At 36.7% G+C, this 19,983-nt stretch overlaps 1 protein-coding gene across 1 annotated transcript; it reads right to left on the minus strand.

Moving 5' to 3' along the window:
- Positions 1-102: 102 nt before the first annotated feature.
- On the minus strand, positions 103-13,720 carry amacr (alpha-methylacyl-CoA racemase). The gene is made up of 6 exons (XM_084388192.1): positions 13,626-13,720; positions 13,010-13,264; positions 12,218-12,361; positions 9,215-9,375; positions 5,488-5,674; positions 103-1,571 (listed from the first exon to the last, which is right to left on the minus strand). The coding sequence occupies exons 2-6, from the start codon at positions 13,254-13,256 to the stop codon at positions 1,162-1,164; spliced, it is 1,149 nt and encodes a 382-aa protein (XP_084244318.1). The 5' UTR covers positions 13,257-13,264; positions 13,626-13,720; the 3' UTR covers positions 103-1,161.
- Between the last annotated feature and the right edge of the window lie 6,263 nt (positions 13,721-19,983).

Genomic DNA, 19,983 nt, shown 5'->3' on the forward strand with positions numbered 1-19,983 from the left:
TTCATTACAATCTTCAAGCATAAGAAAACATTCCTTAATCTGTAAGATTTCTGTTCTGGTTTTGAAAATACACAACCATTCAAAAGTTTGGGGTCAGGAAGATTTTTTTTTTAAATAAATCAATACTTTTATTCAGCAAGGATGCATTAAATGGATCGAAAGTGAGAGTAAAGACTTTTATAATTGTACAAAAGACTTCTATTTCAAATAAATGCTGTTGTTTTGAACTTTCTATTCATCAAAGAATCCTGAAAAAAAAATGCATCATGGTTTCCACAAACACATTAAGCAGCACAATTGTTTTCAGCATTGATAACAATCAGAAATGTTTCTGGAGCACCAAAATCATCATATTAGCATAATTTCTGAAGAATCATTGAAGACTGGAGTAATGTTGCTGAAAATTCAGCTTTACCATCGCAGAAATTAATTACACTGTAAAATGTACTACAATAGAATACAGTTATTTTAAATTGTAATAATATTTCACAATATTACTGTTTTTACAGTCTATAATATTTATTTCAAAAACATTTTAAATATCTTATCTATCCCAAATTTTTATACAAGTAACATAATAGTAGTAATGTAATAATGACAACAGATCATTTTCATCTTAAACCAAGTCATTAATTGTTTTTTTCTCAATACCATTATCTATTCTTAGGTCACCAACAATGCCTAACATTTTGATAACGGAAGATTCAAAGGCAAATATTTCAGTCAGTTAAGTAGTCTATGAAACACTCAGCTATTCTTACTAAAGGCACTTATTAGTCAAGGATTTCAATTCACAAACAAAAGTGGTACACTTTAATCAACTACAACTAAAATGCCCTCACCAATACTTGAGTTAATAAGTCAAAACAGTCTTAAAAAATAAGTCTTTAATGCAATAGACGTTAATTAAATCCCACTTGACTTTCCCTGCAGCAATTACAAATGAGAGTTGAATGCGTTGGACATATCAACTTAAAAACCCAGAATCAATTAGTCCACCTCGACTGAAGCACCCAGTGATTCACAAGGGAGAGGGTAATTTTTTTCCTGAAAAGCCCCCCACACTCACTCAGTAAGACAGAAATGGAGTTCAAGTGCTCAGATTCCCGTGCTGCATCATTGGCCACAAAGTTTAATGATTCTCCAGTCAGACTCTTTGGTTTATAAGCGTGCTTTAGCTTCGTTACACTCTATGATACCGCCAGACAGGAGCTGTTCTATTTGCGCTTGCTCAAACCCGTACTCCTTCAGCACAGTGCGAGTGTGCTCTCCAATAAAGGGGTCACGGGTGCGGCAGGCCTCCGCAGGGGAGCGGGACAGAACGGGTGCAGGTCGGGGGCTAATTTCCCCCTGAGAATCCTTGAAGAACGATCCCCTTGCCTGGTTGTGGGGGTGAGAGAGTACCTCATCCAGTGACAGCACAGGGGTGACACAGGCATCTGTCCCATCGAAGATCCGACCCCACTCAGCCTGCGTTTTGGTGGCAAACACCTGGGTGAACGTCTGCCTGAGCTGCGGCCAATCAGATACACTCATTTGTGAGGGCAGGTCAGCATCGTCCAAGCCCAAACCTGCAGTGAAAGAATTAAGGAGATAAAAAGGAGATTAAAAAAAGAGGAAAGAAATCAATAAAGGACAAGGTCCAAAGACATCATGAAGGACTATGAATCCAGAATCCATTAAACACAACAATGGCCACAGGAGGTGACTTTTAAAGAAATGTTCTTCTTTTGAGGGTCAACATGAATAGCAAGAGTCATGTGGTTTCAAAGCAAGATTGAGTACGCTACGTTTGCACTTGGGTCATCAAGATGTGGGGTGAATCCCTGTGCACATACTAATAAAGCCTCCTGTGGCTTCTCCCTAACCTTTGTATGCCTGGGCAAAATTGACAACCATGTAGCCAGACCAATGTGACCCTGGGAATCTTGTGGTTAAACATGTGTCAATTGTACTCAGACATCCTTCAGGTTACAGATTTATTTCAGGTGAATTGAAAGCAGCTAGAGGAAAAAAAGAAAAAAGAAAAAAAAGAAAATGATCAAATGCAAAAAATAAAGAACAGAAATAGGAAAATAAAAGAATATATACAAATTAAAAAATGCATAAAATGCAATAGAGATATACAGAGATAATAGAAATAAGACCATAAAATGCAAAAATAACAGAATATTTCTAATTGAAAATAAAATGCAAAAACAAGACAAGACAATATAAGTATTAAATGAAAAGATAATAAATAAAATTTAAAAGAAGATGAAAAAATCTAAAATAATAATAATAATTTTTCAAATTAAAAAATAATTAATAAAAATAAGTAGAATAAGTAGTAAAAACTAAACTAATGCCTGGGGAAAAGATCTTAATTAGATCTATTTGCACATAATTGTTATGATGAACATATAATGTGCAGTTCTTTTGGAAATTTTAAGTGTGTTTTGCACTCCAGCCACTAAAGTGGCCAGGTGCATGTCAGGCAGCATGAATTAAACACCACATGGCACAATATCCAATAAGATGTCAAAAGCTCTTCCTAAGGTTGTCTACAAATATGCCAGTCGCTATTAAGACATCTGTGGTGACCCAAAAGTAGAGCTGCACGATTCTGGCTAAAATGATTCACGATTCTCTCACGATTGTAAAGCTTTTTATTATTTTAAAGATCTACAAATCCTGAACATTATGTTACCAAACAAGATAGAAACAAAATAAGACATAATACTCTTGCTTTAGTCCAATTTAAATAAATGCAGTAAACAAAAAGAAAGTAATATTTAAATAAATAAAAAATGACAATTAAACATTGACAACATTCAAAGGTATTATGCCAGGCTGACCTATTAAAGATTCTTAGCAATAAACACTAGCCTATCAACATTTTTGGGTATGGTGTTGCGTTGAATAGCGTTGCTTAGAAGTTTGTTTCGTCTGGCCGCTGGTGCTTTGTGGTTGAGCAGTTTTGTTTTTAACCATCTCATACTGTAGTTTAAGATAAGTTTTTAATTGAGAAGTTTTATAATAACTTTGCTTTTCATTTATTACTTAAAGCTCACTTGAAGTTTTTCGATAGCTACTATATTAAAAACTACTAGCCTAACTGATAAAGTTCACACATTATTTAAAACAAGTGAACAGTCAGTAATAAAATAAGAACAAATAGACAAATTACAAGCAGAGATGAATACTAAATAAAGTTTACAAAGTCTAACAGTATATTCAGGTTAATTAAGCCTAAATGTAAAATAACACTATTTGTTCACTGTAAATTAAATATAGTTTAATCTTTGTTAAAGCTGTATTTTATTGTTTTATTTATATAAATGACAGAAAACAGTATATAGCCTACTATATACAGTACCTATATAATATTAAGTGTGTGCTGTCACTTTAAGACCGACTGCACGGACCGAAAAAAAACTGACAAACATCCGTTTCTTTCTCAGCTGTTCACATATGACATAAACGAGAGAATACTTGTCGATACGGTCATTTAGACAATTGTGTGTTTATGTGTCCGTTCAACGGCAAGGAAACGATTCTGCATTCGAGCGCTGTCTGACAGGCGTCTGTCTCTCTCTCTCTCTCTCTCTCTCTGCTTCGAGTGTGTGTGGCTGCTGGGGGCTGTGGGCACAGCGAGTGTAATGTGTGTTTGAATATGTAAATTGGTAAGACAAAATACACGTCCAAATTATAAACTTTCACTCCATGATGGTTAAATTTAGCAGTTAATCCGAGAATCACATGCGTGCCGAACCGAATCGATCGATCGGTTCCACCCCTAGTGCCTTATCTCGTTGAATATCATTGGCTGAATCATAGAAATGCAGGATTAAGATCGCGTGGGTGGTTGAATCGAGATCGCGATCTTTTAACGATTAATCGTGCAGCTCTTTTTTTACAGTCAATGGCTCTACCCAAAATACATTTCCGAATGAAAAAAAAAAAAAAAAAAAAAAAAAAAAAAGAGCGCTAGATTATTTAGCAAGTTTAGATGCCAGCAGGCTTACATGGTTAATACTTAGATTTTTCAATGAACAAAACTACTAAAATTACATCATCTATTCTGAATTAGACAGCATGCATTTACATCGCATTTCAGAGCATCAGAACAATCATATCCAGAAAATGACAGTAGGCCCAGAGCCCGTCTACAGAGAGCCTGCCCACTCCCTATTAAGTCCTATTGTACCGAATTTTGGTTGTAGTTCCACCAGAGGTCCACTGGGGGCGCTCGCCATGAGTGCAAAATGAATGGGAGTCTATGGGGCTAGACGGCTAAATGTGTCTCTTTCACCCGATTGCCGTTGAGAAATCTCACATTTGAGTGTAGATTTTGCAAGTTCAACATGGGTTATAGGTCGAAAGTTGAATGAACGAGTACTTATGTCCTTTCGATTTCTTACAGGTTGAGTTGTTGTTGCCCATAACACGCTAGCATTCTGCTAATGAACGCTGATGGGTCAGTGAAGGACTGATTACGACCAGAGATACCGCTTGATGGCATCGTGGCATCCGAAGCGGGACCAGAAACAAACAAAACAAAAACTCGTCTAGCACGTGTATTTACCTGTGTCAGCTGTGTTGTCGATGCCTCGAGAGAAAACAAAGTGCAGAGCGCGAAAGCACCAGAGTGACTGAAGGATTGCCGTAAAGCAGTATCTCTGGTCGTATGACGTCATTGACACTTTAAAATACTTTTTAAAGCAAATAAGTGACTCTAAAAAATCTAACACCCAGCAGTGTGTAATTTCTTTGCATCTCCTTTCGAATACAACATTCAAATTACTATATAGTTACTAATTACTATATAGCGCCATAGACCTCCATTCATTCTGCACTCGTCCTGTGAGCGCCCTCATATGGAATCAGAGTGGAACTGCAACCAGTTCAGAAGCCGGAAGTGTACTGAGAGTGAAACTTCTCGCCTTATTAGACATTCTCTGGTAGGCCTATAGGACTAGCCTGACTACGTCAGACTTCCTACTTCCGCTAATTTCATTTCGCTCCTGTAGTCAGTCTGAGATAGCAGCCTATCTTTCAGTTTTCCACCGGCCTTCAGACGGCCGGCCAATCAACGAACAGAGGGCGGGCTGAGAGCCGTGACGTAGACGCTGATTGTACCGTGGTGGATGCGTAGATTTACTTCACATAATCTGCAAAAGTCGTTCACAGCCATGTTCACTCCGGTATTTCGCTCGATGGTTTAGTTTTTGCATCATACATGCGTTTACAGTGGAAGTAGACATTCTCTGGTGGAAGTTAGATGCGGCTGAGCATGCGCATAACACACGCCATAACCAAACGTTATGTGATTGGCTTACGGGTAACCAATGATTTTAAACTTCAGACAAGTGCCCCCCCGCGAGAAAGAAAACACTTTTCAATTATGCCCTTCCAGACTCTTTCTACGAAGCAAAGTGAAGTAGCAGAGTCTGGTATTACCAGGCTACTATAGGACCATACTGAGAGGAAATATAAGACACTAACCCAGAATAAGCTGTTCATAGAACTGAGGCTCAATCGCCCCCACTGCCACGAACTTTCCGTCAGAAGTACGGTACGTATCATAGAACGGAGCGCCACTATCCAGCATGTTTTCCCCACGAGGACGATTCCACAGGCCAAGGCTACGGGACTTCCACATGAAGGAGCCGACATATGCTGCACCTTCCACCTGCACACAGAGGTGTTTTCATAATTATTTGTCATAATTCTTTCATACTGAACAGAATGTTTGGCATAAAGCAAATAGGTCCTTGAGTAGGACACATTACAAAGGGCTACAGAATGCTGAGATGCAGGAGTTATTCATATTCATTAGGTTGCGTAATTTAGTTTACAATAAATTGATATGCAGAAATCTGTGTAGATAATCACATATTTACATGCATGAATGCAAGATGGAAATATGATTCGACAGGGGAAGATTTAAACAGCTTGGTAACAAGCACGCCACAGTGAAACAGCCTACCATTCTATAGAGGTTTTCAGTAGAGTTCCACATTATTGCACAGCAGGGGTCTAAAGGGGCCATATCATCAGTAATAAAATGGTATTTGACCTTTTATGCATAATAAAGCTTGACGTCCAATTAAAACATAATTTAACATTCAGATATTTCCTTCTCAGTTCAAAAAAAGCATTTACAAAAATGTAGTTAATTTTGTGACACTATACAGAATTCATCAAACACGACTCTTAACGATTAGGGAGAGAAAAAAAAAATATTTTTAACAAGGTCCCTGAGCTTTTCAGTCTGATTTAAAGAGTTAGTGTGGCACATTTCAGCACTGAATTTGTGAAGCAGTTACAATGTAGTACAGTCTTCACAAAGGCTGTTATTAAAGGATGGAGCAGGTAAACATATCTGACAACAAAAAAGGGTTGTGCGAACAATGGCAAAGAAAGCAAATCATGCTGTTAATAATTTCACATGCAATGGTGACCTTTCTCAAGGGGCAGCAGTAAAAAAAAAGCAGGCTGTTTACTCCAAGAGAAAGGGTGAAAATGGCCATGAAAAACTAGAATATGGCTGTCTGACAAATAATAATAAGTTAAATATGTATGATATGACCCCTTTAAAGAATTATAGCACTCAGATCTTAAAATAAATTACTTCTGATCGACAAAAGTTGGCATCCAGGCTGAAGTTAAAGGGTGTGTAGCAAGTATTCTAAAAAAAAAACATTTTTACAGATGAAAAGGAACGTTTTTATAGGTCAAATCCTCCCAAATGATGCATAAAATATACATACATGCATTTCAAAGACTGTGACCTTGCAAGATTTACTTCAATGGATATACTTCATATATTTCCCAGTGAACCCAGCCTTCAAAGAGATGTTGACAATCTGGGTTTCTATTTGAGCACATTATTGGCCTGACCAGCAAGAAGTCACACTCCCAGAAGATCACTGCCGCATGGCCTAGTACTGATGTTATGACTCAAAAAGGGATTTCTTCACACCTCTTCCTTTCATATGGTTCAGAGAAATATTCATGTGGAATATGTAGCTCTGGTTTTGTAAAACAATAATGAGTTAATGCGTTCTCATTCTTCGACTCACTTGTTTACTGGATGTCAATGAAAAGATTATAGTGGTCAAACACTATTTGGGATTTTAAACGACAGCGTACAGTTCATAGCCCCAAACCAAATGCATACCACAATTCTGAAGTGCTAATGAAACACACTCTTAAATTTCCAATAAGTATTTAAATAAAAAAAACGTTGAAAGTTTGCAGGGTATAATACATCCAAACTGGCAATTAAGTCTCTAAGAAACACTATTTGCCTGCCTTACAGGTTAATTACACTAACGTTGCCAAAAGCTGCTGTCAGTATCAAACGGCAGGTCTTATCAAAGAGTGGCAAGGTGACACTCAGGAGCATGAGATATCTTTACTGCCTAACAGGCAAACATCTAATCATCATTACCACAGCTCCCACATTGACATACACGCCGCACACACGGCTACCATGAGAACCTCTTCACTAGCTCTGCAGCTTTGCTCCAGGTCTGAATGTCTAATGCGAAATGTTCTTTAATATTGGATTGTCAGATATTAAGCTTTATATTTACACTGTTTATTTCCTTAAGGGCTTAAAGTGGCAGAGATCAGACTGTCAGAGCAAATAACATAACCTCAGTCGAATCAGAGCCCCATTGTCTAGTTGAGGTCTTCTAATGCATAAAAATGTACTCAGGGCTAAGTGAAATGTCATATTTAATTAACAAGAAGAGTAGCAGTTGCTAATTGTCATTATCTTCCAGCAGAGAAAACCTAGTACAGTGTGAACAAAACAGGGCACTTTAATGAACAATGTGCAGCAAACCTTAAAATATTTTTGGTCCAACTGCTCCAACTAACACCAACTGGTCCAAATTTAATTTGTACTAGTCTATTCAACACGAAAAACCAAGACAGGTGATAATATGAGAACACACCTTTATTATTATTATTAATATATTATTATTGTTATAGAGTAACTATTAATAAATATTAATAAAATATTGTAGTATTACAGCCCTTCTGATAAAACAGTAGAGCATGGCGGTAGCAACACCAAGTTCATGGGTTCGATAAAATTGATTCAATTGTATACCTTGAATGCAATAAGTCACTTTGGATAAAAATGTCTGCTAATAAAATGTAAACGTAAAGTGGAATGTAATAAATATTACAATACTCCTTTATTATTTTGCTTGCGAAGTGATTCTGCAAAGGATTCAGAACCAACTTTGGATTGACAAACAAAACAGTCTTATATTGTAATATTATGAATATATTGTATTCATAAGAGCACAATTTGTAATTGCTGCCGAACACATTCATTGTGTCTGCTAAACTGATACATGATATTAACAAACCACCTAAGTTTATATTGACCCAATAAATGTTTTTTAGCATTATCAGTGAATAAGTAGCTAGAAAATTATATTTATTTACAGTACACAGATTTGGAGGAACATTTAGGCTCTAAAGTGGTCTTACCCAATGGAGAATGGGTAAGACCATGATATCCTTACTTACTGGGTCCTTACTTGGAAAATAACCACTCTTAAGGTGATGATACAGGGCAACTTTTTGAGCAATGTTGCTGGGTAATGTTGCCATCAATGGGCAACCAGATGAGACACAGGGCCGACGACCGATCTAAATTATCCAGATAGAAATGTATAGCCCATTTTCAATGGGAAAGTGCCCGAGCAACAATCGCTCAGAAAGATTGCCCAGCAACATTGCTCAAAAAGTTACCCGGTGTTTACAGTATTCACACATAGCTGTGTTAATGAAAACAGATAGTGCCAGTATAAGCAACTTGAAAAGAAAACCAAGCAATTATTGGAAATTCCAGATTGCAGAAAACTATTGACAGGCTGGTCAGAAAATGGGTTGATCGTGCTAAGATAAGCAAGGTTTAGAAATTGCCTCATTCCATGTAGTGATTGGTCAAAACAGGTAGAGGAAAAGGTAAAGGAAAAAACAATACACGACTGAAATGAAAGCAAGCCAGCACAAGTGCTTCTTTTTCCAATAGTTAGTTAGCTTTAAAATGAGTATCACACATCTTATCAAGCCGGCCCTGGAAACAATCACATTCAAAAGAGATTGTAGGAAACAGGAAATTGTTCTACTGTTTTTTTTTAAGAGAAGTTCATTTAAAAAAAATCAGTAGAAACCAATTTTAAGATGAAGTGCAGTATCTCACCATGCTGGCATCAATGATCTGGCCTTGTCCCGACCGGCTCCTCTCCAGGAGAGCCAGCACAATCCCAAATGCACACATGAGACCTCCTCCAGCAAAGTCTGCGACTAAATTCAATGGAGCGTATGGTTTCTCTGAGCTACGGCCCAGCATGGACAGTAACCCTATTACAGAGAGAGAAGGACAGAGACATGCTGAGAATAGAAGAATGGCTAAATACTTACTGTAAAAGTTATTTTTAAATCACAGTTGAAGGTCAGCTAAAATGTCACCAATTAAGCCTCTTGCATCACAAGAAAGCATTTGTTTCTGCCCCATGAGCTTTCAAACTAGATTTATTATTTAAGCCTGTACAGTGTTGTTAAGAAAATTGTTATATAATAAAAGAACATTAGGCATTAAGAACATAGGAACTCCAAGGCACTCGAATTATGTTGAAAAAAGTTAAAAAGCCTTTATTTTAATCATGGCTTAAACATTAAAATTGGTGACAAGCACACCTACGCGTTGCGGCTTTACATGCCTTCGTCAGGGTGTGTGTAACAACGTCTCAGGTTCATTTTTATGTCATGTTAATTAGTCAAATTACAAACACCTGGTCGCTCCCTGTAAGGAGACCTAAAGAGAGAGAGAAAAAAAATACAAATAGCATATCTAACACGATATATAGTTGAGTCAAACAATACACACAAAAAAAAACTAAACCAATATCATAAATATTAGTAAAAGTATACAGGTCAAAATGCACAAATCAATTTTTTTTTTTTTTTTTTCTCTCTCTAGGTCTCCTTACACAGAGCGACCAGGTGTTTGTAATTTGACTAATTAACTGCTGTTAAAAATGAACCTGAGACGTGTTTGTTACACACACCCTGACGAAGGCATGTAAAGCGGCAACGCGTAGGTGTACTTGTCACCAATTTTAATGTTTAAGCCATGATTAAAATAAAGGCTTTTTAACTTTTTTCAACATAATTCGAATGCCTTGGAGTTCCTATGTTCTTAGAGCTTAATTATCCCAAACAACCAAAGAGCACCGAGATGTTACACCCTGTGCAGCACTTCTATGACATTCTTTGCTTTAAAGAACATTAGGCATTATTGTTCTTTATAGGCATTAAGTAATAGCATGTTTTTAACACGCATACACTTACCGAAGGCCAGTTTCCAAGAAAAGCATTGTAATTACAGATAGCTTACAAATGTGTATTGTACTGTCTGTTAGCATAGTTAAGGTCACAGCACAGACAGCCGAGGCCTGTAAAAATGTAATCAAGCATGTGCATTATGCAGTAAATTGGTCTTTGTGCTTTCTGTCAATTGCATCATTCTCGACTTTCACAACCTATTAACAGCACCTGAATGAAAAGAACACAGCTGTGCCATGGCAATGTACAGTGTTTGGTGTTGATAAAAAAAATTTAAATAAAACAACACAATATAAATGCATAATATGTTTCTAATTACTGTGTGGCAATGCTCAGATGTAAAAAAAAAAGTTGTTTGATACATCAATGGTTCAAGACACCATCTAAATCTGGCACTGTTGTTTTGCATGACAAAGACGCAACATTGAAATGCAGCTGCCAGGATGATATTACATTAATGCTTTAATGTAACATTTTATGCATTTGGCAGACACTTTGATACAAAGTGACGAATTAAATTCAATTACATTTTATCAGTTCATGCATTCCCTGTGAAACAAATCCATGCCTTTGGTGTTGCTAGCGCCATGCTCTAGTCTACAGTAATAATATACCAATTCAAGTGTCCTTTATTTAAAGAAAGATAGCATGAACAATTCACAAGAAATAAGTCCTGTAATAACGGGGAACTTTTAGAACTTTAAATTCTACTGTCTTATTTAAATGTTAAAAGAATAAAAGCTGTGAATAGGTAAAAATCATAAATAAAATAATATAAAATATAAACATTTTATATAAAATATTCCTTTTTAAAATAAGGAGATAAGTAAATGGTAAAATATTGAAAGGGAGAATTCATATTAAAAAAATCTTTAAAAGGATTAACAGCATAATTGCCATTGTCATTCTTTTGACAATGACCCAAACCCTATGGTCTTCACTGGCCGCCCGCGATCATCGTCTACTTTTTTGACCCGCCCACAAACACTGTAAATCACAACAGACTGGATCATCTGACCAATCAGAGCAGAGTAGGCTCGCGAAAGGGAGGGTTTTTCAGAGACTAAATCTTCAAATGAACCATTTTTAGACTCTTTGAGAAATGAGGTGATGTGACGTGTATATTTAGAAAAGATTAAAGCGTTTTTTGACCTTTGACTCCATTGTAGGAAACCTCCAAAACAAAATTAGGAACCTTTAAAATAGCATAATTGGGGCACTTCAATGTAACAATAAGATTTCTTTTGAAAGGCAGTTGCCCCTTTTGACACCTGTGTTGCTGTAACCCATTTAATCAAACCCTATTCAAGATGGACTTTGCTATAAAACCCCAATCATAAAATAGTTTCGAATTGGATCGCTAATGGGCCATTGGTGCTTAGACCCGGATAATTGCCGCTTGTGACTACATTTTTCCAATTGGTTATACTTTTATTCTTTGTTTATATTGTATTACTGACTGTTTACTTGTCTTCAATAATTGTTTGAGGACTTTATTAGCCTAGTATGAGTTTTTGTCATGGTATTGAAATTGGTAATAAAACAATTACATAAGATTTTGATCATATCACCCACTCCTAATTGTGTTAAATTATATCGATTACAATAGTGATCAAAAACAATTGTGATTCCATAGTATGGCAGCTCTACCCAAACTGTTCCATGGCTTCAGTCTGCAACCAGAATGTGGAGGAAACAAAAGTTAAACTCTTCTTGTACAAGTTTCCAACTAAGACATTTTGGACTACACAAAGCTCCATCTCTCTAATCTCCTCAACTTCAAAACCACTGTGCCTAGGGCATTCTGGGAATGCTTATTAGCCAGACTCCTTTGCACCTGTTAAACAGTGATCTTTACCTGACAAGGCCAGGTAGTTGATATCATGCCCAGCAGCCTTGGCGTAGGATCCGCTCTGACCATAGCCGGTGAGTCGAGCGTAGATCAGGCGCGGATTCTCTTTTAGCAAGTCTTCAGGACCTAATCCCATCTTCTCCATAACTCCTTAATTATACCAGAGAGATTTAATAATGAGGCACGGAAGGAAAAAACCTTGAAGGTAAATAAATGTGGATTTAGAGAGCAAACTATTCTAGTTTGGATTTAAAATCAGGAAAGAAATGGCAATCACGCATTTAAATCAAGAACATATTTTTTCAACAATTCTTTCTTTAAAACAGCTGTAATTATTTACACAAAGTTTATTTTTAGAATTTATTTGTAGATGTGTTTAACCATTATTATTACGTTTATTTGTGTAATTACAGTTTATCAGAGCTGTCATAATAATTAAGATTACAAAATTTACAAAAAATAAAAAGCTGCTAAATTATAAAAAAGAAAGAAACCTAAATAAAAACAAATGGGCCTATATATATATATATATATTTTTTTTTTTTTTCATTTGTTATATTACATTATAGGAATATAGGTAAAGACATGCTCTATGCTATACATGCTCTCTGTGCTATTATACATCTTGTTGTGTCAGGATCAGGAAGATACTACATTCAAGAAATAAAATACACACGGTCATCTCGCTAGAAAAGGATCAATTGGCACAAAAATAAATAAATAAATAAATAAATAAATATCACAGACAGTGTCAAGAAATGTGGAACCATGTTTGCTTCTTTTAATTAAGGCACTGACCTTTACGGTAAGGCTCCAGAACCACATCTGACTGGACACACAGTCTTTTCAAAACAGCGACAGCTTTGGGACTCTTCAGATTCAAGGCCACTGATTGTTTGCCTCGAGCTTGAGTATCTACAGTCATTGACACCTTTGTCCGATCTACCCGGATCACCCTTGCGCCGAAGTCCGCAAGTATCATCCCGCAAAAGGGTGCAGGGGCTAGTCCTGCCAGCTCAATTACACGCAGTCCTGTCAGAGCCATAATGGATCCTGTTTATATATATAAATAATAATAATAATGTTACACGTGAAATAAATATATTCACATAATTATGCAGTCTGGGAGTTGTTGAAACACTCTAAAATATATATATGTACAATGTAATGCACAATATACCATGTACGAAAAAAGAAATCATATCAAAAAGCACCGTGCAAATGACAGTTGTTATTTGGGTCACAGTTCACTCCAGTTGTCTATTCCCAACTTATTATCAAACTGCTAAACTGGCAATAGCGCTAAATAACAACATTTCGTTATGTGTGTTTTCTGTTCAAACCACCTTTTCGTAAAAAGCATCAGACAAAACACTAGTAATTATGACTTTGAAATAAACTGCATACAACATACCGTTTAAAATTTGCACTTCGAACCAAACTGCCCGGCGCGTCTTTATGACGTGTGCGTGCGCATAGGATTATGGACGTTGTAGTTGTTGAAGTCTCTCAATTTCAATTTTTCAAATGAGCTTTATTAGCATGACTGTGTATCACAATGTCTCTCTCTCTCTCTCTCTCTCTCTCTCTCTCTCTCTCTCTCTCTCTCTCTCTCTCTCTCTCTCTCTCTCTCTCTCTCTCTCTCTCTCTCTCTCTCTCTCTCTCTCTCTCAAATATATACTGTAGGCCTGTATAACTGACAAAGTAGCATACACTCTAAAAACTGCTGGGTTGTGTTAACCCAATTTTGGGTCAAATATGGTCTCACCCAACGTTGGGTTAAAAATTCAATTTAAAAATGGACAAACCCAGCCGTTGGTTTACATTTTTAATGTAACCAATGCAATTTGTCCATTTTTAAATTGCATTTTTGTCCATTTTTGATTTTGTCCAAAATGCAATTTGTCCATTTTTAAATTGCATTTTTTAAACCAACGTTGGGTGAGACCATATTTGACCCAAAATTGGGTTAACACAACCCAGCAGTTTTTAGAGTGTAAGGGATGGCGTAATATACTGATAAATATAGGTTCAAAATAAATCATTCAATACAATTAAAAAATATATATATATACCATTGTGAAATTTGGTTAGGCTACACTACTAGAGGAATATGAAGGCATGTTCGTCAGTGTTAAAATTATACCATTTACAGAGTCAGATAACCCACACATACATCCATGTATACATACACACATGCTATTGCACAGCACAGCAGAGCAGGTGGGCATGCCAACACTGATAAACATTTGGCTTGCACTGCTCCATCGTGGTACCTTAAGCAGCAGCCTCATTCATTCCATCATTATATACATTGAATTTCTGCGTGCTGCTATAGCGACGCCACAATTGGGCAGTATACATAGGGGTACAGAATGCTTTAATTTGACTCTGAAAATGAAGGATTGATCCCTCAAAAATATGTCACGCTTGTGCCTTCCCAAATATTCTAGTGCAGTCAAGGATGAATAATTCAAATTGGCTAAATAAGTAACAAATGGGATCAGATTTAAGACACATTCAATATTTTATATATAAACGATACTTGTAAGACAGAAAAATGTTTGGAGATATCACTGCAAATTTGTGTCTCAACACTGCTACATTTATGCATTCAGTATCAATTCAAGTATGTAGGAAATCAGGAACACATGCAGCACATATGTGACCCTGGATCACAAAACCAGTCACAAGTAGCACAGGTATATTTGTGGCAATAGCCAACAAAACATTGTATGGGTAAAAATTATTGATTTTTCTTTTATGTCAAAAATCATTAGGATATTAAGTAAAGATCATGTTCCATGAAGATATTTAGTAAATTTCCTGTATTTCCAATATTATTGAATAATAAGCTTTAGTTCAAGGATTACAATTGTAAAGATGTGACTGCTGTATTGTGGGTAAACATGCACTCAGCAGCAAGGTCAGTCTCAACTGACACGCTCAGTGGCACTTTCCTCAATGTTCATTTAGAAGACCTTGAGATACATAAATCCCTTTGACTTAGTTTAGGACTGCTTTCCTTTTCTTTTCCTTATAGTTATCAATTAGAGAGTCAATCGGCAGCATACAGTGAAATGCCACGTCCAGACAACTCTGTAATGCTAGTTGGAAAACATTTGGAAAATATTATTGGTCTAATATATGAAATAGATTTACAGGGCTTATTCTGTGATTAAAAGCCCTGTACAAAACCTACAAACATGAAAACACTTGGCTTTGTCTCTCAGCTAAACAGTCCAAATGTAGTCATGACACTTTCATATAGTGATATGGCATATTGGCATTTAGTGTGTTTGCCATTCATATATCAAATTAGAGATGTTATTTGGATCATCCTGTCTGAAGTGTTTCTGCACTTGAATGATATCATCATGATTCGGCATTGTCTCAATTAACACCTCCCGTCTTCATGCATAAAGTTTCAAATCAACACAGCCAAAGCAACATGATAGTAACTTTGCAGAGTCATTTTGAATTCATTGTCAGACTCCCAACAGTGTCAAGGCAATTAAAATCTTCTTCTCACTGAGAAGTCTATAGTTTTGCTTATAATTTCTTGCCGGTTCATGAAAGAAGAAATTTGATTGCGCTTCAGATGAAAGGGAGCTGACATGACTTGACGCTGCCTAATCAACTGATGAAAGCGGGAAGTGCCCTCTCTTTGAGGACAGAAGAGACTCCAGCAGTCATTTTACAGATGTAAATCTTATTTGAGTTGGTAAATTCAATGGCTTCAGCTTGGCGCAAAACGCATCTGTTTATGTGTGACATTTCTGATGTTTCATGGACAGAATGAATTCCCGGCAAGCAATTTTGTATTTAAAAGATGTCTAGCTAAAACAAGGAAAAATGTGGGCTGTCAGTGAAAATGTAATAGTCGTCTAAACCATAGCCCAAAACATAGACTAGTCATCATTTAGATAACATGTCAAAGAAATGAAACCAAACACCTTGTAATCACTGTTGACATTGCTTACATGATGGAATATAATACATCTCGCAAGTTATTTTGGCAAAAACGACATTCAAGGTTATTTTGGCTAGAAGGGGGGGGGGCGCAATGGATAAGACACATGCCTTTGGTGTGAGAGACCCGGGTTCGAATCCACTGTGAGACACCAATGTGTCCCTGAGCAAGACACTTAACCCCTAGTTGCTCCAGAGGCGTGCGACCTCTGACATATATAGCAATTGTAAGTCGCTTTGGATAAAAGCGTCAGCTAAAATGAATAAATGTAAATGTAAATGTAGAAGAGGGTTACTCATAGCCGGACTATATCGGGTCTATAGTTAACTGAAACGTTAAATATGTGTGTTTCATCAGCAGACCAACCCAAAAAACATTAAATAACAGTATAACCTATTAAGAGATGCATGTCTATTCACAGCATCGCTTTCATTCCCATTAAAAATTAAAGATGGCACTGCTGTGAATAAGGTTTATAGTTTTTTTTGGAACAGAGCACTTGGTCACGTAATACAGCAAGGATAAAGAAAAACAATAAAAAGTGTTCTTTTCCACAACAAGGAGTGACATTTTCAATGTAATCCATTAACATTCAAATACTGCATCGCCCATCTTCAGTTTATTAAGTTTGACATTTAAATCTATAGGTATGTTTGCTCTGAATCCAGCTTCTCGTCACATATTCTGTCCAATCAAATGCACTCTAGAATCTGAAGCGTTCCGCCCCCTATGCAGTAAATACCATAGATATCATATAATAAAGGCCTTTATTATATGATATCTATGGTAAATACCACCTGGCCAAGGTGACCCTGACTGTAGGCCTACGTTCGGCAGTAAAACACATGCTCAGTGTCAGCAGCTCGTGCTCATCAGTTCCATCAGTTAACTGTCGAGATATTGTTTATTTCGAGTCGGAGTGACTGTCAGGCACGTCCGAAAGCGAGTAGGCTAACTTCAGAAATCTAGATCAGTGCTGATTCTGTTTTGAACAATTCATTTCGATTTGGTGAACTGGTTCGACCGGTTCACAAAAAAAGAACCGGTTCAAAAGAACGATTTGTTCACAGACATCACTACCGTTGTCACTAAATTTGTCACGGCACGACACCTGTCCAAGTCGAACAAGCCTGTAGTCTGTGAGGTAAACTAAACGCTATATATACTGGTTATTTGAAAAGGCGGAGGAGCCATTCAAAATGTCCCGCCTTAGCATCCTGTTTCAGTAGAAATTACGTCACGCATCATACAAATCTACGTGTTAGGCACTTAAAGGTTGTATCAGTGATTTCATGCACAATTTTTTTTTTTTTTATCACATTCATCTAATCTTTCCTAACGATCTGCTAGCTGCCCGCGCCATAAGTATGCCGTCAAAAAAACGTGTCTCTGTAGGCAGCCTAGGCTCTGAAATCTGCACACAAATACAATTGGTTTCACCAACCACTCAAAACCAAAACAAATAGTGTTCCAACCAATCACTGACAGGGGGAGGGTGTTGTGAGGTTTTGAGCCAGCTTCTTCTTCAGCTCTGACTTCGCGTGCAGCCGTGCAGGAGCACAAAACCTCACAACACCCACCCCCTGTCGGTGATTGGTTGGAACACTATTTGTTTTGGTTTTGAGTGTTGGTGAAACCAATTGTTTTTGTGTGTAGATCTCAGAGCCTAGGCTGCCTACAGAGACGTGTTTTTGACGGCATGCTTATGGGGTGGGCAGCTAGCGGATCGTTAGGAAAGATTAGATGAATGTGATCTTTTTTTGGGGGGGGCCTGAAATCACTGATACAACCTTTAAGTGGGCCTTTAAGGTTGGATCAATTAGGGTACAGTTTAACCACCTATAGCCTGGAAATTTACTGTTGCATATTTACAGTCTTTTTACAGTTAAAATTACAATATGAACACAATTGAAATAAGAACATTTTGCAATCATCTGGAGATCGGAATCTGCCAGTGTTGTAATTCAGAAACAGTGTGTAGCTGACATTTATAAATTCAGTCTGGTTGTCTTGAGTTCATGTGTAATCGGTAAAGCAGACGCTCCAGAAGACCTGTGAGGAGGGGTCAGCTACTTTCATAAACCGTAACCATTCCCTGATAAGGAATCTGAACATTTTTATTGAGCTGTATAATTTACTCAAAAGAAACTTTATTTGAACAGAGGGCCCTTGAGGCTTTATGTTCGTTTTATCTTCCCAGATCATGCTCAAATATCAGAGAGCTTTTAGCTGAAAATATGCTGCATGATAGAACTTCCTCCCAGCAGCAAGATTTCAGCAACTATTCTGGAAGTCTGCTGTATAAATAACCTCTGGCCTTTCTCATTTATGTATTTTCCATCAAAAGTTGCGCAGTTCCTTCGATTGATTTTAAAGTCGCAGGAGATCTTACTTTGCTTGAGTATGAAAGAAATTTACATTAGTGGCTTAAGAGAAAATGCCACAGAATATTATTTAGGCTTTGATGAATTCATTCACTCACGTTGTGCACCTGCCGTTTGATTTGTAATACTGTACTTACTTTATAAAGAATAAAGTGGAAGCATGTTGAGACAATGAGTCACTATAACAATTCATAACTACTTAACAGCAACATGATGCCTTAAAATGGACAAATTTGGTGTGAATAAAATGCAAATTTAATGAATATGCTGTAATATATGAAAATATATAACCGTAAACTGTATAATTATTTCAAGTCACATTCGTATCATTGAACAACTATCTGCAAGTTTTTATCATTTGTTTGAATTTTCATGCAACATTAAGATTAAGTATACACTCATGCTGTTTTTATCAATTTGCATATGAAGATAGGATGGTGTTTTATGCATAGCTTAATTTGAGATTGACCCGCCTGTCATTACATTCTCCCCAGGTTCAAAGAGATGCCAACATCAATATCATTCTTTCCGCCGAATGTAAGGCAAATGTTCAAGTGAGTTTGGCATTTGTGATGTTTCATGCAGTCCACTGTTCAGAAATTATGCAAGAGTGTTTAATATTCTTCAAGATCTTGTCTGTACAGTTAACAAGACATTACGCAGGGATCAAAGATTGTGCCAATTCACAGTCCCGCTCTTGATTTCAATTTATTTCAGTCCTTTATTTTAAGTGTTTCTATAGAATTTGCTTTGAATATGGTTTTCTAATTAAGAAAGTTTTTGAAAAGGGGGGTGGAAAATGTAAATGTGGTTCATAAATTTGTATAAATAATGTAAATTCACTATCTTTTAAAGATTTTTGTTATCATTATTGGAGAAAAATTCAGTCTGTTTTGACACTATACCCCAGCAAACACCAAAAACACAATACAATAGTGTTTACTGGTGTCTGTTGGGTCGGTGCTTATGTGACCCAGCCAACAAAGGACAGTTCAATGGGTCAGTGTAGACCACTGAAGACATTTTAAACAGCACCTGATTACTTTAAATGCTTGTCACATTACAAGAAAAAAAAAAAGTTTTAAATTAAAAAAAATGCTTAAAATTCAGATCACACTGCCTCTGTCTTACTGAACACATTTCAGCTTTAGTGATACTGCTGCATAATGTTCTATCTGTGCATCGACGGGGGTGAGCAGCGCATATAAAAGCAACATAAAATCAAATAATAACATGAAAGAACCTGGACAAATGCAGTGCAGTATTTAAAAAAATATTTCATGTATTTATCCTGGTTGGAGGAGATAAGAAGTTTTGTTAAAAGAAAGCTTGTTAAAAATGAAAGACAACAATAAAAATGACTATTGAGAGTCTTGTTAGGGAACATCTTCCCTACTGTTATTTACATCCAAGTG

This window comes from Rutilus rutilus (assembly GCF_951802725.1).
Source record: "Rutilus rutilus genome assembly, chromosome: 18".
NCBI lineage: Eukaryota > Metazoa > Chordata > Actinopteri > Cypriniformes > Leuciscidae > Rutilus > Rutilus rutilus.